We start from the raw sequence: 20,794 nt of genomic DNA on the forward strand, positions 1-20,794 counted from the left end.
TCATTCCTTATTCTACAGGTCAGCAAACCATAACCTGAAAACACTAAATCTAGCCCTTAGCTTGAACAGCCCACAAGCTACTAATGCTTTTCAAATTTTTTTTTTATTATTATTAACTTGAGTATTTCTTATATACATTTCGAATGTTATTCCCTTTCCCGGTTTCCGGGCAAACATCCCCCTCCCCCCTCCCCTTCCTTATGGGTGTTCCCCTCCCATCCCTCCCCCCATTGCTGCCCTCTCCCCACCAGTCTAGTTCACTAGGGGTTCAGTCTTAGCAGGACCCAGGGCTTCCCCTTCCACTCGTGCTCTTACTAGGCTATTCATTAACCACTGCTAATTTCTTAGCTTCAGCTAACCAACATCAATTGTCCAGCATCGATTGTCCCAGTAGTCCCTACTATTCTGGGCTTTAAATCCAGAACCACATGGCCAAAGCTGCAGAGTTCTCTGTTGGCTGGGGCTGGAGCATGGCCCCTCTTATTCTATCACCAGCTTTCTGTCTTCAAACTCCTTTACTTCCTAAGCTTGGCTGTCCTGGAACGTGCTCTGCAAACTTGCTCTGTAGACTGACCTTGAACTCAGAGGTCTGCATGCCTCTGTCTCCTGGAATTAGAGGTGTGTACCACCATGCCCAAGCCTAAGCTTTCCATGGCCACTGTTCCTCAAGATCTGGATCAAAAGCCCGCGTCTTCCAGCCTCAGCAACTGGATCACAACTGTGCCCTCCATTTCTTGATTGTAGTTCATTCGGGATCAAAAGTCCAAACAATTTCTTCTTCAAATACAAATAATAGCTTAGCTGGGTGGGATTTTGCCCCGAGATCACCACTCCCTTGATCTCTTTACCTGTCTGAACACAGGATTCAGTTCCATTGCACTTCCCGGTGCCCTTTTATTATTACTTGGACCATAATTTTACATTTTTCTTTTCAAAGCTTGCTAAGCTTGTTCAAGATGCTCTTCATGAGACTTAACCAGAGAACAGAGTCTCTGCTGGGCCTTATTGGGACTTACTTTGTCAGTACAGTTAATATAAATCTCTTTAACTTAGCCTCAGGTAGGCTTTCAGACCAAGGGCAAATAGCCACCTTCTTCACCAAAATATCATGGTCTCTCAGCCACATATAAAATTCTTTTCCTTTGAAACCTCTAGAACCAGGCTTCCACAGTTCAAATCACTCTCAGCAACAAAGTCTTCCATATTCCTACTAGGATTAAGCCCCTCTTAAAGCATTTCACTGCTTTCCAAACCCAAAGTCTCCAAATCCACATTCTTCCAAACAAAAGCATGGTCAGGTCTATCACAGGTATCTTACCAGTCCCTGGTACCAACCTCTGTCTTAGTTAGGGTTTAACTGCTGTGAAGAGTATGGAACATGATCCCTCTTATTCTATTACTGGATTTTTGTTTCAGAGTTCCCTTACTGCCTACGCTTGGCTGTCCTGGAGCCTGCTCTGCAAACTTGCTCTGTAGATTGATCTTGAACTCAGAGAGCTGAGTTCCATGACCAAGGCAACATTTAATTAGGGCTGGCTTACAGGTTCAGAGGTTCAGTCCATTTATCATCAAGGTGGGAGCATGGCAGCATCCAGGCAGGCATGGTGCAGGAGGAGCTGAGAGTTCTACATCTTCATCTGAAGGCTGCTAGGAGAAGACTGGCTTCCAGGCAGCTAGGATGAGGGTCTTAAAGCCCACACCCACAATGACTCACCTACTCCAACAAGGTCACACCCACTCCAACAAGGCCGCACCTCCTAGTGGTGCCATTCCCTAGGCCAAACATATTCAAACCACCACATTATTTTACTTGTTTTCTTTTATTATCAGTAAAATTCCAGTCAAGGTAGGATAAGCAGTCAACTTCTGGAGGTCTTTATCGAGGTTGTTCAATGAAGGTCAGGACTATAGCTCAAGGTCAGGACTGTAGCTCAAGGTCAGGACTGTAGCTCAAGGTCAGGACTGTAGCTCAAGGTCAGGACTGTAGCTCAAGGTCAGGACTGTAGCTCAAGGTCAGGACTGTAGCTCAAGGTCAGGACTGTAGCTCAAGGTCAGGACTGTAGCTCAAGGTCAGGACTGCAGCTCAAGGTCAGGACTGTAGCTCAAGGTCAGGACTGTAGCTCTGTTGTAGACTACTCACGTAGTATGTGCGAGGCCCTGGGTTTCATCATGGTAATGGATATCCACACATACAAGTCCCCTTTGCTTTCTCCTCAGAGATAATTTTCATGCCGTCCTTTGATTCCCCCAGTTGGAATGCTTCAAGGATTTACAGTATGCAGTTTGTCGGCCATTACTGAGTTTAAGACATGTGTTATAGAAAAGAGACCACACTTTTTTTTTTTCATCTTTATTGACTTGGGTATTTCTTATTTACATTTCGATTGTTGTTCCCTTTCCCGGTTTCCGGGCCAACATCCTTTCGATGGTGCAGCACTATACTAGGTCTTAGGGGCAAATGTATTTTTGCCACTTAACTCCAGGAATCGCAGATTTAATATCCTGCCTTGTCAAGCAACAGTGCTTCCCAGTATGGCTGAGAGGCTACGCATCGTTGTACTTTTTGATAATTAAACATTCGTTCAACAGCAGAGTAAGGGGATACACATTTTTAATTTTAAGAAATATATAAAGAACACTATCTTAGGAAACACTGTTTTTTATCAGATTTCAAAAAAAATCAGTGGAAAATACGGTATATCCTCAGAAATTTATCAGCTTAAGGAATAAGAATGAATTCTCAAGGACACTGAGCAGTGTTTGAAGACATTGTGTTTTTCATGCATGGGGTGCTGCATGGGTCTGACGCTTGGAGGCCAGGTCAGGGCCCCGAAAATTAAGCAGTGCCAGGACCAAACAGCAAACGAGCCGTCTGTGCCATCAACGTCCCAGTGAGTGGAGTGGTTTTCATCTTACCTCACACCAGTGCCTGTGTTAGCTTACAGTCATGGTGTCAAGAACCAGAGATGGAGGCTGTCTCGTCTGTGAAAATAGTTTCTGCCAGCAGACGACGGTCTGTCAGACGCGGTGCGTGCCGATTACTGGGATGTCACTTTCTCCCTCAGTCTTTGTATTTTTAAGTTGGAAAAGTCTGAGTTAAGTACTTTGTGGCATCCAAGAAGTACTAAAGAATGGCGCTGTAAAGAGCGAGCTGTGTGCACCATCCCTAGGGCAGCCGGCAGCCAAGCCCAGCCTGACGGTCAAGGTTCTGGTTTTGGAGAGGTTGGGAGTATGCAGGGCTCTGCCGTTCCCCGCTTTGCCCTCTTACTCTGATCCTCCTGCTTCTATTTGCAAAACCAGTGTGAGCTGGCAATGGAGGTGCTTCGTGTTCCTTCCAGGAACCGTCATCACCGCGGCAAGATTGTCACTTGTAGGGAGGGCTCCTGTTAATTTCCAGAAGTCCACCAGAGCCCCTAATGTGCCAAGTACCATTTTAATAAAATGACTGTGAAAACAAAACAAAACGACCCACTCCAATCTCTTAGAATCGTGTATTTGTTGAATAGTATACCCTCTTACTCCAATACAGCGCTTTAAAGAAAGTCAAATGGTTTTGCAGTGTGCCTTATTTGAGAGCCGGGCCTTTCAAAAGGAAAGGATCGAGGATGTAAAGAAGTTGTGCGTTGTGAGTTGTGAGTTGATCACTCTTCATTGTGATCAGGGAGTGTAGCGGTTTTTAGTGCATCCACCCCTGCAGGACGAAAACCCGGCAAGATGAACGACCACCCCAAACAGCGAGTAGTAATTTCCCTGTAGCAGACCTCCACTGTGTTTGTTCCAGTAATGAAAACTACTCGGGAACCACAAGGGAGCTCTCTGCAGCTCTCCGTGGCTAGTATGTGAGGCAGAGAATTTGATAGCTGGGATACGCTTACAGCCAGGATTTCCTTACGCTGCCCTTTAAGTCCCAGCGTGTCACGGATCCCTTTCTGTGTCACTGCATGTAGACTGTCCATGTCAGTGGATGTAGGCTGTAGGTACAGCATCCTCCTGCTGACCCCTCAGACTCCATTGTAGGTGAAGCCTACAGCTTCACCGAGCTTTGGCTGTATCCAGGTGGTGCTGTTACAAAACAGAAAGCAGCAGTAGCCATCCCTGTGTCATCTGAACGCAGATCCTGCCACGAGCTAGTTAGGCTTCAGTGATAACAAAGCCAAATGTAATGACAATCCAACATGATGCCGTGCCACTGCTGTTCTGTGTGGCCATCTGTGTTTGTGCACCCGTTGCTCCGTTTGTAAGCACAAAGCACTTTGGGAAATACCTTGGTCATGCTCATGCACCCGGGGAGACTGAGGCAATGACGGATGAAGTCAGCAGGAGAGCTGGGGTGTGGCCATTGTGGTTCTAGTTTGTACCCGATCAGGGTCTGACGTGACTCTGTTCCTGTTCCACGTTGCCTCTTTGAGGGAAGCCGTGGGAAGAGGTTAGGGAAGTAGGAAGTGGGCAGGGATGTTGTGGTTTGCCTTGGAGTTTTCTCTGAATTTGTGGAATGAAGGCAAGAGCACTAGATTTGGGCAGAGGAAGGAGTCAGGAGCAGGAGGGGGATTAGATTCAGAGGTTAGGTTGAGAGAGGACAGTTGTTGACAGTTGAGCCAGTGGAACCTGAGCAGGTGGGGGGGAGGATGGAACAGTTTAAAAGAGTGAGCGGAAGAGAAGGAAGCTAGGAGAAAGAAGGGAACGGTTTAGAGACAAGATGGGGAACTGAGAAGGGTTAGAAGAGACAGGAGATGGAGAGAGAGGAGAAGCTAGGAGTCCTCGTAAGAGAAAGAGAAACTAAAGCATAAAAGAGTTGATATATTTGGGAGAGTGAGTAAAGAAAATAGGTTGAGAAACGATGGGGAACTGAGAAGGGTTAGAAGAGACAGGAGATGGAGAGAGAGGAGAAGCTAGGAGTCCTTGTAAGAGAAGGAGAAACTAAAGCATAAAAGAGTTGATATATTTGGGAGAGTGAGTAAAGAAAAGAGAGAGAGAGAGGAGAAGCAAGGAGTCGATGTGGGAGAAGGAGAAGCTGGAGACCTGGCAAATAAAAGGTGCAAGGGATAGATGGTACCGGGCTTTGTGTGTTTAACTGAGCAATTATATCCTACCAATTGGACCAAAGATTATTGTGTGGTGTGTTCTTTTGTGTAGGAGTCTCAGTATAAGAAAGTGTGTGGCTGGGCTGTGTTTCTGCCCAAGATATCCAGCAGATATCTGGGGCAGTGAGGTGTGGAACCCTAGCAGGGTAAAAACACCAGTTGTATGCTCTTTTGTGTAAGAGTCTCAGTATAAGAAAGTGTGTGGCTGGGTTGTGTTTCTGCCAAGATATCCAGCAGATATCTGGGGCAGTGAGGTGTGGAACCTTAGCAGGGTAAAACACCCTGAGGGAAAACATTCCCGGTTTTGTTTTTACTTTTACTTTTGTTTTTATTTTTATTTTCTTATTTATTTACAACAACACAGGGAAGTGACCTGTCTAATACTGAGGCTGCACAGCACCCAGTCACGTCCCCTAACCTCGGTTCACTGCGTCCTCAGTTCCCACTGCCCCACTGGGGTGAGGTTCCCCCCTGAACTCTCCATCTGATGTTTCTCTCCGCAGAGCCCTAGCAAGCATATCTCACAGACAGAGGTGATCATCCGCTTTGCCTTCCAGACATCCATCACCGTCCTGTGCATCGCCTGCCCCTGCTCCCTCGGGCTGGCCACGCCCACAGCAGTTATGGTGGGCACTGGGGTGGCTGCCCAGAACGGCGTCCTAATCAAGGGGGGGAAGCCTCTGGAGATGGCACACAAGGTGAGCCCCTGTCAGGTCCTGGCCGTTCTCCGTGGGAACAAAACGGTCTCTCTTCAGTGTTTACGGGGGAAGCCTGAGAGCAGGTGTGGATGACGGAGGCAGGAAGCCAGGGCGGCCTGGGAGTATCAGCAAAAGCAGCAGCAGCTAACGGGTGTGCAATTCACTGCTTCGTGGATATTCATTGACTCCACCTCGTGTGGGAGATGTGGTTCATTCCCGTGTATAGATGTAGGGACTACAGCAGAAGGTTAGGTAACCCGCCCAGAGGCCTGCAGCCGTTAACCAAGTTGACATCTCACGAGCTTGGGGTTAGCAGCGTAGTGATGCACACCAGTCTATACTGTATTCGTTTCTTCACCATTTGCTGCACACGTATGCAGGTGAGCCCTGCACCAGGTTCTGACACTAGGCCCTGCCCCTGGCTCCCAAGGGAAGGTGCAGAGCATAGTGGGAAGGACAGGTACCCCGAATACTGGGTATTAGAGTACAGCTCCATGAGAACACTGAACCGGGCCTTTGGTGGTGCTGGCGGCCTGGGAACCTGAGCAAGAGCTGGCCAGATAAGGTGTAGTGGAGGTATTGCTGCAGGGAAATGGTAGGTGGGGAAGAGGATGTGTGGTGACCATGCATCTGCTGATCAGGAGCTTCACGGTGTCCACAGCACTTTTCTTCACCAGTGTGACCCTGGCATTCAGCCTGAAAGTCCCTGGAAAGTCCCTCGTTTGAGTAAACTAATGAGCGACTAGAGGAAAATCAGAGACAGAGAGTTGAGGGAGGGGCCAGTTCTAAGAGCTTAGGAAGATCACACGATGGAGTAGGGTGCTCCTTTGAGCCACTCAGTTCCAAGCTGGCAATGTCAGACCAGCTGCACAGCAAGGCTGGAGTATAGGAGGCAGGAAGCTTTGCAGGGAGAGCATCGTTAGCGGTGTTGAGGGCAGAGGCCAGCACTGAGCTTGGGAATCCAAGCAGTGAATCTGCTGCTTATGGACCGTGGTCTGAACAGAGAAACCTGCTGCCCTCTGCTTGGTCAAAGATAAGACAGTGAAGCCATCGCCTGGCAGATGGGTAATGGCTTCTTGGTAGTAGCAATTGTTGCCTGCAAAGAGTCAGGCTGAGGGTTAGGAAGTTAGAAACAGTTCCATGCCTTGCTCTGCCTTCAGACACAGGGACATCGAGGGCCGCCTCCATGTTAAGACCTGACGCCAAGTTGTTCTTGCAGATAAAGACCGTTATGTTTGACAAAACGGGCACCATTACCCACGGGGTCCCCAGAGTCATGCGGTTCCTGCTGCTTGTGGACATGGCTACCCTATCCCTCAGGAAGGTTCTGGCTGTGGTGGGCACCGCAGAGGCCAGCAGCGAGCACCCCTTAGGCGTGGCCGTCACTAAATACTGCAAAGAGGTATGCCGACCTTGGCCTTGGCGTCACACGGGCCTCCCTCTCGTTGGCCCTGGCTTCTTACCTATTTGCCTGTTTAGCTTGCTGTAGGCGGGGCTTGCAGTGGCATTATTAGAGTGATTAGTCAGACGAATGGATAACACCAGGCTGGGCAAAATGAGTGAGATGTGCTCCCACTGCCTTCTGAGAACCCAAGTCTGAGGTGGGGGAGACGGGTACGTGAACAGCTTCTTTATATGGCTAGGGTGAGGGAACACGGCATTCACTGGGATTACCTGGGAGGAGATAGCACAGATGAGCTGAAAAGCCCTGATTTGGGGTTGGGGGTTAGAGAATCACTGTACCCCCTTTGTCCTAGAACAGGTCTTGTTTTAAATTGAACATGGGGGCGGTAGAGTGGATGGGGGGACTATACCGACAGTGTCTAAATGGCCTGAATGAAAACTTATTGTCGTACCTCAGGAAACACTGGCGAGGGGATGTTTGAGAAACTCCATCCTGGCTTGTCCCTCACAGGGGTCAGGAGGAAGGCTTAAAGCTCGCCTCCCACCCCTCCTGATCCCTTCCTGGGTATCACACACGGTGAAGGATCTGTCTGGCAGCTTCAAAGTAGCTCTGCTGTTCACCACTTACCTAGCCCTAGTTCTAATGTTATCACTCCCGACGTGGCCATGTCTGAGTGGTCTGAGGTGACCCGACTCTCCTCTTGGATCTGCAGCCTGCCTGGTCATGAGGTGTCCACTTGGGGAGGATTTAGCTGTTTAGCCTGGTTCAGGTTGACGACCAACACTGACCCTGGTGGTGGAAGGCTTGCCCAGCTCATGCCCTCACTTCCCCCTTCCTTTCTTGGCTCCTCCCACTGCCCTCACCCTCTCTTTCTCTCGCTCTTTTGCTTCCACAGGAACTCGGGACGGAGACCCTGGGATACAGCACGGACTTCCAGGCAGTGCCAGGGTGTGGAATTAGCTGCAAAGTTAGCAATGTGGAAAGTATCCTGGCTCACAGAGGTCCAACCGCTCACCCGATTGGGGTTGGCAGCCCTCCCATAGGAGAAGGTATTCCTCACTATCCCCCCTGGATCTCTTGGTGGCCGGACCTTCTCTTGGGTGAAAGCAGAGGCAAGCCAGACCATACCAACCCCACCTGTGGGATCTCCCCTGCTGTGGAGATTGGAGGCTCCTTGCCAGGCACCCCGTGCCTTGCCTACCCCAGGAACACCTGCCATCTCCCTTCACATGTTTGGATACGTCTAACACTTTTATGCATTCTGTTTGGTTTGCTTTTGTGATGGGTTCTGCAGTGTTAGTTTCCAACTCGGACTCAAGCGACCCTCCCACCTCAGCCTTCCACTCCCAGACTCAGCTGGCTGAGTCTGTAGGTGTGCACCGCTGTCTCTGGCTTGATGTCTCAAGACTCTGATGCTTATGGAAGGCCAAAGTGGCTGGCATAGGACTTAGAGCCATAGTTACTCCTTCCCTGGAGTCTCACCTTCTTACCCCACATTGACGTTTCCTTCCCACGACTACAGGGTAACAGGTGGCACCTGCTTTTCTGTTTTTCTTTTCCTTCCTGTTTCTTTCCCGTCTGGTGCTTCCCAGTGTGATGTACAGTGTTCCCAGAGCCTATGGAAAGCAAGGGAACCAGGAAACAGCCTGCCAACACTGGGAAAAGATCTGCCCAGCGGCAGTTTCAGGTCCCTTGCTCTCGAACCCCTGGGATTCTCCCGCCCCAACTCCCCAGTGCTGGGACTGCAGTCTGCCTTGTCTGCCTGCCTTCCTAACTCCCTTCCCGTTTTCATTCTTAGGGATGTATGGTGTACACAGAAGTGTGCTCATGCATGTGTGGTGGGGGGGGCATGCTCGTGTGTGTGCACAGAGGCCAGGGGAGGAGGTTAGGGCCCTGCTCCATCAGCCTCCTCCTTGCAGGGTCTCTTGCTGAACCCTGAACTCACTAGTTTAGGCTAGGCCAGCAGGCCAGCAAGCTCCAGGGTTCTTCCTGTCTCTCTTCTCTCCCCTAGTGCTGGGGTTGCAGGTGTGTCAGGCCGTCAGGCTCTCACGTGAGTGTGGGCACAGAACCCTAGCAAGCACTCGTAACCACTGAGCCATCTCCCTAGCCGGCCTTCCTCCAATCCGAGGACATTTCCCAGCCATCACATTAAATTGGTAGTGTTTAGAATGCCCCACATGCTAAATGTTAATTTAGGAGATATTATTAGATGGTATGTGCTGCCTTTTAATAGCTTAGAGTCCCAAGGTGACATTAGAGTATCCAAAAGCTGGGTGGTGTCTCATCAGGGTCGCGTGCTATTAGAAGGTGGCAGTTGAAAAGCCACCTGCATTTTAGAGCATTTCATAGAGGCTGGGTGTACTGCATAACTGCAGTCCCAACTCTTGCGAGATGAGGGTCAGGAGTACCAGGTGTGTAAGGCCAACCTGGACTACATTGTTATGGAATATTCCCGTCAGCAAGAATCAAGTATGTGGGTACACATGTATACACACACACACACACACACACACACACACACACACATTCTCTCTCTCTCTCTCTCTCTCTCTCTCTCTCTCTCTCTCTCTCTCTCAGAGCTCTTGTAAGTCAGGTAATAGATGGTTTTTGAACTTCATGCCCACCAAAGGAATTTCTGTCACAGGCATGCTTGTAGAAACAGAAATTACAGGAAAAATATCTCTGCAGATACCGGTGGATTATAGGTAGTATTAAAAGTTGACAGATCAGAATACATAAAACTCAAGAAGGATGACCAAAATGCGAATGCTTCACTCCTTCTTTAAAAGGGGAACAAGAATACCCTTGGGAGGGAATAGGGAGGCAAAGTTTAGAACAGAGGCAGAAGGAACACCCATTCAGAGCCTGCCCCACATGTGGCCCATACGTATACAAACACCAAACTAGATAAGATGGATGAAGCAAAGAAGTGCAGGCTGACAGGAACCGGGTGTAGATCTCTCCTGAGAGACACAGCCAGATTACAGCAAATACATAGGCGAATGCCATCATTAAACCACTGAACTGAGAACGAGACCCAGTTGAAGGAATCAGAGAAAGGACTGAAAGAGCTTGAAGGGGGCTCAAGACCCCCATATGAACAACAATGCCAACCAACCAGAGCTTCCAGGGACTAAGCCACTACCTAAAGACTATACATGGACTGACCCTGGGCTTCAACTGCATAGTTAGCAATGAATAGCCTAGTAAGAGCACCAGTGGAAGGGGAAGCCCTTGGTCCTGCCAAGACTGAATCCCCAGTGAATGGGATTGTTGGAGGGAGGGTGGTAATAGGGGGAGAATGGGGCAGGAAAAGCTCATATTGAAGGGGAGGTGGAGGGGTTAGGGGGATGTTGGCCTGGAAACCGGGAAGGGGAATAACATTCGAAATGTAAATAAGAAATACTCAAGTTCATAAAGATGAAAAAAAAAAAAAAAGGAAAAAAAAAGTTGGCAGACATTTGCAAGTATTGACAAAAAGAAATCTTTTTTTCTTCTTTTATTGGATTTTTAAAATTTACATTTCAAATGTTATCCCCTTTCCCAGTTTTCCCTTCAGAAATCCCCCTCCCCTCCACGCTTCTATGAGGGTGCTCCCTCACTCACCCACCTGCTCCCTCCTGCCTCCCCACCCTGACATTCCCCTGCACTGGGGCATCGAGCCTTCCCAGAACCAACGGCCTCTCCTCCCATTGACGCTTGACAAGGCCCATCCTCCGCTACATGTGTGGCTGGAGCCAGAGAAAAGAAATGTGTAGGACCCACAGTGTGGCCTTTGTGCAGAGAGTCCTGAGACTCGTTTCTCTCTGCACATGCTTGTCTTTCAAAGACCAGAATTGGGGGCCCCAAGTTTCTATGAGGATATCACGACATGGAGCAGTAATGTGATTCTGTTGGATAGGTATAAGATTTATGTGTTTGTGTGTATCTCCTCATCTCATCAATATAAGACTGTCTCAAAAAATTGTGTGTACATGTATCAGAATCAGATTTACCTGGTTTGTTGGTTCACTTTGAGTCATCTAAACCTCCCTGAAAATAATCTAGTGAACACATTCTTTGGTCTGATCTAAAAGGCCAGCCTCTGTCCCCTATAAAAAAAGAATTGGGGTGGAGAGATGGTTCAGCTGTTAAGAGAACTCACTTCGCTAGCAGAGGACCCAGGTTCTATTCCCAGTACTCACACAGCGGCTCACAACCATCTGTAACTCTAGTTTCAGGGGATCTCACAGCTTCTAGCCTCTGCGAACATCAGGCATGACATGGTGCACATTCAGTATGTGGGCAAAACACTTATTCACATAAATTAATTAAGTCTTTAAAAAAATCAGCACCCATCTGTAATGTCATCTAAGGACATGACACGATGTTTTATATATTACAGCATTTCACACATGTAGAAAGCATGAAACACTCCACTCAATTCATGGTGTTCTCCATACTGTCTATCTTTCTGGTCCTTTAGGGAGAGGGTCACAAAAGGTTATGGTTTCAGGACGGTCAGATGTCTCAGGGTCTCAGGTCACTGTGACGCTGGACTAAGTGTTCTCGTCTGAACAGGTACAGGTCCCCAGACTTTCTCTGTGCTGATTGGAAACCGGGAATGGATGAGGCGCAATGGTTTAACCATCTCCAGTGACATCAGTGACGCCATGACAGATCATGAAATGAAGGGACAGACGGCCATCCTGGTGGCCATTGATGGTAATCCCTGTGTGATTGGCCACGATTCACAGTCCCTGGCCCATAAGGAGGCCTACTCAGCTGTCTCCCTCCTCCCTCCCCTCCCTCCCCCTCCCCTCCCCTCCCTCCCTCCCCTCCCCTCCCCTCCCCTTCCCTACCCCTCCCTCTCTCCCCTCCCTCTCCTCCCCTTCCCTACCCCTCCCCTCCTCCCCTCCCCCCCTCCCCTCCTCCCTCCCTCCCCTCCCTCCCTCCCCTCCCCCCTCCCCTTCCCCCCCCCTCCCCTCTCCCCTCCCCTCTCCCCTCCCTCCCTTTCTGTTCTCTTTCTTTTCCTCTGGTCCTTCACTCCTCTCCTCCTTCCTTGCTTGTCATTTTTTTTTCTTCTTCTGAAGACTTTGTGACTCTGTTCATTTGAGACATTTTACCAGATTGTCTTGCTGTCTTTTCCCTTGATCCCTTCTCTTGGAGCCCTTCCTTCTTTTTAAATGATTTTCTTTGTTTTTGAGATTACAATATAATTATATCATCTTCCCCTACCCTTTCCTCCCTCCAAACTCTCCAATTTACCTCTCTGTCAAATTTATGGCCTCTGTTTTTCATTAATTATTATTACGCACGTATGTACGTACGTATGTATGTATGTATGTATGTATGTATGTATGTTTGTGTTTTTAAATATGTAAGTACAGCCAGTCACCTGTATGTGTGTTTTCAGGGCTGATCACTGGCACTAGGTAGCCAGTTGGTGTCTCCTCCCTGGGAAAGATTGTTTACCTGACTCTTGGAGCTCCTTAAGAGTTGAGGCCTTTCCTTTGTTACTATCTCCATCTCGATCCCTTACCAGCTCGGCTCCCAGAAGCCTCAGCTGCTCTGTGTTTGCTTCTGTCTAAGGTGGCAACCCACACCGTCCTTCTCTCTCATTACTACAGACAAAACAGGAATCCACGGCCCCAGAGGCCTCACTGCAGAAGCCCTAAAGTAAGGAGGCCCCTGCGGCTTCCCACTGTCTGGCTCGGTTCCTCAGGACGCTGAGTGTCTCAGCGCTCAGAGCACACGGGGCCCGTCTGCCTGAGAGACTGAAACCTTTGCTACGTTCACTTTCGTGTCTGATTTTAGAAGTTAAGCTGGACTTGAGTAAAAAGTAGTTTACAACACTGTATTCTGAACGCTCCACCCAAATAGGCCTTCCTGCCTCCTTCCCTGCCCCTAACCCTTACAACCCGTGGTCTGCAACTCCTCATCACAGAATCAGAGTAAGCAGAGGATCTGTGCTCTGCTGCATTCCTCTTACGGTATCACACCTTAGCTCAAAACTCCCCTCCTTCTGTGTCTAAATGCAGGAAAAAGCTATATTGTACAACCCGTACTTCCTGTAGGAAATGACAAAAGGGAAGGACAGCTTTCCTAGGTTAGGTGTCTGTCCAGTGGAAACTATAAAAAAATCTGCTGGGCTTTGGAGGGTATGAGACTCTCCCTGCTCCTACCTGTTCAGGGGCCCTGGGTACACTCCCATATACTTTCCAGGACTGAAAAACAAAACCAAGTCAACAGAACCCAGACATATGTCACTTACTCCGAGGGTCATTCCCTGTGGAAGAAGCTGACATAGGCCGAGAGGCATCTCGCTTGCGCGATGCTGCCTGGCCCGATGATGCTGACTGCTGGCGCTTTGTTTCAGGTGTGCTGTGCGGGATGATCGCCATTGCAGATGCCGTTAAACCAGAGGCTGCCCTGGCTATCTACACCCTGAAAAGCATGGGCGTGGATGTGGCTCTGATCACAGGGGACAACCGGAAGACAGCCAGAGCCATTGCCACTCAGGTATGGCGGTGGCCAGACATTCTTTGTCCTTAAAAATTTGCAGACAAACTCACAGATGGGGGAAAAAAGGTAATCTAAACATCTGGTGTTAAAGTACACTTTCAGTTCCAGCGCTCGGAACCTCTGAGTTCGAGGCTAGCCTGGTCTATATAGCAAGTTCCAGGCAGCCACAGCTACACAGAGACCTTGTCTCAAAATCAAACCAAAATAAACGGATGACGACGATGGCAACAAATCAGACCATCACTTAAGCACTGCATTACGGGAGAGCTTTTATGGTTCAGCTGCTTAGGGACTGAGAGGAGTGGCTTGACCTTGACCCACTCAGTTCTGAGCGTGGGGCATGAGGACAGTGTCACTCGTTAGCTTCCTGTCCCCATAGGCCACGGCGCTAGCGTGAATTCCTGAACCCTGTTCTTCCACCCTTCCACACCCTACCAAACCAGCCAATCATGGGCAGCTCTGTGGAGACCTGACTGCTGCTGTGGATCTCTGCTTTTCTTAAACTCGCACCTACATTAAGCATCGATCTCTTTCCTTTCAGGTTGGCATCAACAAAGTCTTTGCTGAGGTACTGCCTTCTCACAAGGTGGCCAAGGTCCAGGAGCTTCAGAACAAAGGGAAAAAAGTCGCCATGGTGGGAGACGGGGTGAACGACTCCCCAGCCTTGGCCCAGGCTGACGTGGGCATTGCTATTGGGACTGGGACAGATGTTGCCATTGAAGCAGCCGACGTGGTCCTTATAAGAGTGAGCTTGACTGTGTGAAGGTCTCAGGAGGGGCTGGGGTTGGCATGGGTCCATGCTCAAGCGTGCCCCTCTCCTACAGAATGACTTACTGGATGTGGTGGCCAGCATTCATCTCTCCAAGAGGACCGTCCGGAGGATCCGGGTCAATCTGGTGCTGGCGTTGATTTATAACATGGTCGGGATACCCATTGCTGCAGGTAGGTAAGGGCCACTCTCGCCTGTTAGGTCACCTTTGGTCTCTGCTGAGTCCCTGGTGAACTAATGACTCACCCACGTCTTAGCCTGGCTGGCCAGACACTGTAAGGAAAATCCCGGGAGGGCCCCACAGCCTCATCCACCCTGGTCCTCTATAGACAGCTGACCAGGAGGCCTGGCCATTCATTTAAGGTGGCCCTATCCACTAAGGGTGTTCCTCCTCTCTGTTATTAAGACGTAAGGTCTGAAGAATAGGCACCATCGAGGTGTTTTAAGGTACTTGCTACGTCAGACACAGCGGCTATTAAAAATGAACCCTGCCCAGACTCTAGTTTGATTCCCACAAACGACCTGGAGAGGAAAGGTATTCTGCTGAAGTTGCTGTTTCTCTCCTCCCACCAAAAAGAAAGAAACCAGGCAAGAAAACATTCCTAACATTTCTGCAAGGCCATGTAGGGTGAAAGGACCCAAAGGGGTTTAATATCACTCTCACTATCACTCTCACTATCTCTATCACTATCACTATTATTATGTTTCATGTGTATGTGTGCACATACATACATACGTGCACACATGGGCCTGGAGGTCACGGGACTTCCTGCCAGAATCAGTTCTCTCATATCGTTATGTGGATGGACCCTGAGGAACAAACTCAGGTCATTAGGCTTGCCAGTAAGTTCCTCCACCCACTAAGCCGTCTTGTTAGCCCCTGACCTAAAGCCACAGCTTTCCCGCCTCAGTTTCCCTGTTGTGTCCAAGTGGTTATTGGCGACTTCCACCATAGAGATTATCCAGTCTGCCGCAGCCTCCTGCGTCTACAAGTCACATGTGGTAGCAATTCTGGAATTTTGGTTTCTCTGAAGCACAGAAATATTGTAAGAATATGTTTTCCTTTCAATCCCAGGTGTGGGATGTGGGGCTGCTTCAGAGGCCCACAGCAGCTGACGATGATCTGCCTCGTGCTCTAGCAGGGGTGTGATTCTCCAGCTGCGATAGTTATGTGCGACTGCATGACCTTTGGAACCGAGGGAACTTTTAAGAGGATTTATAAATGCTAGAGCCTTGAGAGGCCGGGCGGGGCTGTTGGCTGGTTGCAGTTTGTTAAGTACTTGTGAGCGAAGAAGATGATGTTATTCTCACAGAGAAGATCAATCTTGCCTCGAGGAACTCAACGCCCCTAGTCAGCAGGAAGCAGTCTAACGATAATGTCTCCTTTCTAACTCCAGACTTTATTCTCCTTCCTTTCCCCACTATCCTTTTCTCTCTCTTACCTAGTATTAGTGTTAGGAGTAGAAGGGGTTGGAGGAAAGGGGGTGGAGAAGAGTGGAAGAAGAACCTGCAAAGAACTGAAAGACATTAGATAAGTGTCTTCTCTGACCCCAGAGCTTCACTCCCTCCTGGTTGGGGGGGGACCTGGCTTCCAGCCCTGCCTAGAGACGAGGTTGTTACCTTCGTGGAGAAGGATGGTGACCATCCAGTGTTTATCCTCCGCGGTTCCCAGCCCCTGCATTGGGTGGTGCTACCCGTACATAGTTGTAAGCAAGAGTAAGCAAGACAGACCCGTCTTCCCTTCGCTCACCCGCTGCTTGCTTGGTCTCTCCTTGAAAGCCGGTGGGCCTAGTGCCTCTTAGGGTCCCGAGGAGGCCTCTCAATATTCCCCGGCTGTCAGGCGATACCTTTTTTCGGCAGGTGTCTTCATGCCCATTGGCATCGTGCTGCAGCCATGGATGGGCTCAGCGGCCATGGCCGCCTCCTCTGTGTCCGTGGTGCTCTCCTCTCTTCAGCTCAAGTGGTAAGTCGTGGGCCTGGAGCGCCTGCTGGAGGAGTCTGCAGGCTCCACCTTACATGGTCACAGCGGGTGGGGGCACAGCAGCAGGTCTGCTTCCTGTTCCCCATTACGTATCTGGGAGCAGCAAAAGGACCTGAGTGGGTTTTGTATGATTTTTCAATACCCTGGACAAGTGAGTGCCCACAGGTGTAAGAGGCTGGGCCTTTTTCGGAGCTGTTTATATGCACACAGGTAAGTACATGATCCCTGTGTATTTCCAGTTTTTCTCCTTAGCAAAGATATCCTCGGACTAGGGACAGAGCTCACCAGTGGAACACCCCTGTAGCATGTGCCAGACCCTGGGTTTAGTCCTTAACACTGCCAAAACAGGAAAACATTGATTTATTTTTCTCACACATTCATTTAACAAACGTGAACAGTAGCCTACTGGTGGGGGGTCGGGGTTTGCATAGAAAGTTTCTGGGTTATGTGAACTTGAACCATGGGAATTCAATACCCCTTTTCTTAAAAAAATCCATGAAACTTTGCTACTGAAAAATAGAGACTTCACCAGAGAAAAAGGGCCTTATGAGATTCAAGTATTCCCGGCTTCTTGTCTTTCAGCTACAGAAAGCCCGACCTAGAGAGATATGAGGCACAGGCCCATGGACGCATGAAGCCTCTGAGTGCATCCCAAGTCAGCGTGCACGTCGGCATGGATGACCGGCGGCGGGATTCTCCCAGGGCCATACCCTGGGACCAGGTCAGCTACGTGAGCCAAGTCTCTCTGTCCTCCCTGACGTCAGACAGATTGTCTCGGCATGGCGGTACGGCAGAGGACGGTGGAGACAAATGGTCCCTGCTCCTGAGTGACAGGGACGAAGAGCAGTGCATCTGAGTGTTCCCAGCAGCAGCCCTGGGCAGGCCGAGGTGCTCCTTCCAGACCGGCCTGCTCCTGCTCACTGTGGTCGAGCCAGTGCAGCCTCAATGAGCTGAAGCGCAGCGATGGGCGAAGCTTACGTGAGAGGCAAGCATCCTGCTAGCCTCGCCAGCAGTGTGTGGTGCATCTGCAGAGGCTGGGTGGGATTGCCTGTCAGAAGCTGCTAGGCCGGGCAAAGGACACTGCTCTCCCTGGTTTTCCATGAGGGCAAGGTCACACACCCTGCTTGGATTTTAGTGCAGGAGAGGAAGCCAGCACTCCTCACAGAGGCCTGCCTACTGTGTTCGTATCTACTACCTATGAAATGAGAAATAGGCCCATCAGGACCACAGGCCTAGCTGAGCCCCCTGGAGAGCTCCATCCCGAGCTTCCCTATACCAAGAGCTCCCACAAAGGCTGGAGCCAGGCAGCACCCATGGGCTGTGTAAGCCTAAGACTACTTCAGACGCGTCTGTTGTTCTCTGCCTGCTTTAGTTGGCATCCTTGGTACTGGCACTGCCTGCCCTCTATTCTGAGGGTAGAGTTTGTGTCTTGGGTCCAATGCTCTGGCTCCTTCATAGCTGCCTGCCTAAAGGTGGCCCACTGGTTTGCAGCCCAACCCCAGAGCTACCTGGTCTCCCTCCTTACTCCGAGGAGAGAATGCCATCCTGCTTAGAGCCACACCTACAGACTCACACATGCCACTCTCGAACAACTGGAGAGACGCCTCAGAACCTGACCAGAGTCCATTTTCCCTGCTATAACCTGTAGTGAGTGAAACACTGTCCTTTGGGAGGCATATGCATAAGGGAACCCCCCTGTGACTTAGTAGGGTCCAGTGCAGTCTGTCACAAATGCCTGGTGTGTGTGCCTGAAGGGAGTTGTCCCAACCGGAAGAGAGCGAAGTTCTCAATAGCGAGCTGTCTGCTGCTGAGGGGCCATCTAAACGAGGGACGTCCACAGCTCCCCAGTGAAAGTGCTTTTGTCATCTGTAACTATCCGTGACCAGGTGGCATCCGAGGGCAGGGATCACATCAGAGGGCAGGGGTGGGCCAGCTTAACTGAGCAGCTGAGCCACCCGGAACAGACGGGCAGAAATGGATTACTCTCATTTGTGACATTAAAAAACCAACAAAACCCTCCTTTATTGGATGTCCTTACTGGCCGTGGCAGTGTTAGTCTTTTTTTTTTTTTTCTTGGAGCTGGGGACTGAACCCAGGGCCTTGCGCTTGCTAGGCAAGCGCTCTACCACTGAGCTAAATCCCCAACCCCAGTGTTAGTCTTTTGTGGGTTACTCACCTTCCTTCCAACCCCTGCCCCAAAAGTAGCACCATACTCTCATCTATGTTTGAAAACAAGGAAACAGGGTCCGAGGGCCTCGGTGCCTTCCCAGGAACTCACAGCCGATAGGCGGTTCCGAGAGCTCCGCAGGCCCTTCTGTAATTCCACTGCTGCCTTACTTATCAGTTTGCTTGGTGAGCGTAAACTGGACGAGAGAGGGTCCTTGTCTCTGGACAAGCGAACAAGCCAGGAGGTGGATTAGCAGCCTCAACTTAGAGTGCAGTGGGTCGCAAGGTTACAGCCCCTCACTTCCCATGGCTGGCCTGGTTGTCATTAGTGACCCCGCTTACTGAGCTTTATCTTCTAACCTCCCCTCCCCCACTCCCCACCAGAACAGGGTTCTGTAGCACTCTCAGTATTTTCACCCCCCCACGCCCTCTTCAGTGACCTCTGCCCCCCCTCTCCCCACGCCATCTACTCTGTCTACAGCTCTGTTTTGGAATAAGGTGATCATTTTCTAAAGAATCTAATTGTCTTGATTTTTAAACCTTCTGAGAATATAAGCATCATGTTCATATGTAGACATGAAAATATTTATATAATTATACAAATAAATAACTTTTTAGATATTCAAAGTGAGGTTTTTTTTTAAAGATTTATTTTATTATGTGTAGAGTTCTACCTGCATGTACACTTGCACACCCAGAAGAGAGCATCAGATCCCATTACAGATGGTTGTGAGCCACCATGTAGTTACTGGGAATTGAACTCAGGACTTTTGGAAGAACAGCCAGTGCTCTTAACCTCTGAGTAATCTCTCCAGCCCATTTTTTCTTTTTTCTTTTTCTTTTTCCTAATGGTCAGAGAACAGTTCCCTCTTCAAAACTTTCCATGAAGTATGAGGATAAAGTTATATCTTTTCATCCAGGAGTTGCCAGTGGCTTGCTTATTGTGTCTGTATGGTCAACTCATGCTACCTGATTGCTGGGGACTTCTTTGGGGGACAGAGAATGATAGGATTCTAGCAGTGGGGACATGAGTTGGTGGGAACCCTCTTGCCTTGCCCTGGTCTGAACCCCTCTGCTAAAGTCTAGAAGAGTTTGCTGCCAGAATAGCATTTAGTAATGTTGAGAAGTCCTTGTTGAAGTCACTGTCCTAGTAGGTTGACTCACAAGCTTTGATTTTGCCCAGAAATGCACTTGCTTGGTCTCTAGCACACCCTAGAGGACTTTACAGTCAGAGCCTGAAGTTTCCACCTATCGTTGTGGAAGGAGTGTTTTGTTGCTCACTGTGGGGAGGATTTAGCAAGCTTCCCTGAAACATTTACTCAGGCAGCCGGCTGAATCTGAGCATCTTCCCACTCTTGGTAAACTGAAGAATTAAGATAGGATTACCTTTATAGTAAATGAATGATAATTCTAATTAATAGTGACATCTGGAAATTGGCATGTCAAAAACCAGACATCCAAACTATTGAGCTAATTTAACGAGGAACTCAGATTAATAAAGGTGACTTTTACTTGAAAGATTACTTGATTAAAGGATCTGGGGAGACTTGGGGCTATAAAACCCATGTCAGGGGGCTAGAGTGCTAGGTTCAATCCCCTGTACAAATAAGGATAAAATGAATAAGATCCCCTAAGACAAATTCTGTAATGTACATAAAGTTCCTGAATTATAAAAGGTTTGTTTGCATACACCCACAATTCCACTTTTCCTTGGAGCACATACACAGAGGAATACAGTGAGTAGCCTCCTGGTTCTTTGTCTCTTTGCAGGTGTATATGTGTAAGTTGGTTTGGGACTGGTGGAAAGGTTTTCACTCTGGGCTTGGGCAAAGCTGGAAGGACCATTGTTTGGGTTACTGCATGGAGAGAGATGTCTACTGTCCGCCTTTGTTCTTCTTGTAAAGACAATGACCACAGCTGAGATTACAGAGTAGAGTGCAAGGATATGTAATACTGAGAAATCCCAGAGTTCCTTTTATTTTTCTATTCAAAAAGCTGAACAAAAAATGTAAAAGCATCCATTCAAGGACTAAAATGAAAATAAGATCGATGGAAACAACATTTTTTCCCCTCTGAGGTAGATATGGCTATTATATTTTCTCAGCATAAGTAAAATGGGCCAAGAGGGTGTAAGTTGGGTAGAGCTCTTGCCAAACATGTGCAAGATCCCTGGTTTGAGCCCAGTGCCAC

At 49.1% G+C, this 20,794-nt stretch overlaps 1 protein-coding gene across 3 annotated transcripts in view; it reads left to right on the forward strand.

Moving 5' to 3' along the window:
• Atp7b (ATPase copper transporting beta) overlaps positions 1-19,227 on the forward strand; it is a 75,991-nt gene extending 56,764 nt beyond the window's left edge. Inside the window, exons 13-21 of one of the 3 annotated variants that reach the window (XM_032918680.1) lie at positions 5,585-5,779; positions 6,999-7,181; positions 8,080-8,233; positions 11,745-11,888; positions 13,543-13,685; positions 14,230-14,433; positions 14,513-14,630; positions 16,318-16,420; positions 17,021-19,225. In XM_032918680.1, the coding sequence (XP_032774571.1) occupies positions 5,585-5,779; positions 6,999-7,181; positions 8,080-8,233; positions 11,745-11,888; positions 13,543-13,685; positions 14,230-14,433; positions 14,513-14,630; positions 16,318-16,420; positions 17,021-17,294 (1,518 nt within the window). In that variant the 3' untranslated portion in view covers positions 17,295-19,225. Of the gene's footprint in view, positions 1-5,584; positions 5,780-6,998; positions 7,182-8,079; positions 8,234-11,744; positions 11,889-13,542; positions 13,686-14,229; positions 14,434-14,512; positions 14,631-16,317; positions 16,421-17,020 lie in introns of all 3 variants that reach the window. The other 2 variants (XM_032918679.1, XM_032918678.1) reach the window with 2 other exon arrangements.
• The last annotated feature ends 1,567 nt before the right edge of the window (positions 19,228-20,794 follow it).

The sequence above is a fragment of the Rattus rattus genome, chromosome 13, assembly GCF_011064425.1.
Source record: "Rattus rattus isolate New Zealand chromosome 13, Rrattus_CSIRO_v1, whole genome shotgun sequence".
Taxonomy (NCBI): domain Eukaryota; kingdom Metazoa; phylum Chordata; class Mammalia; order Rodentia; family Muridae; genus Rattus; species Rattus rattus.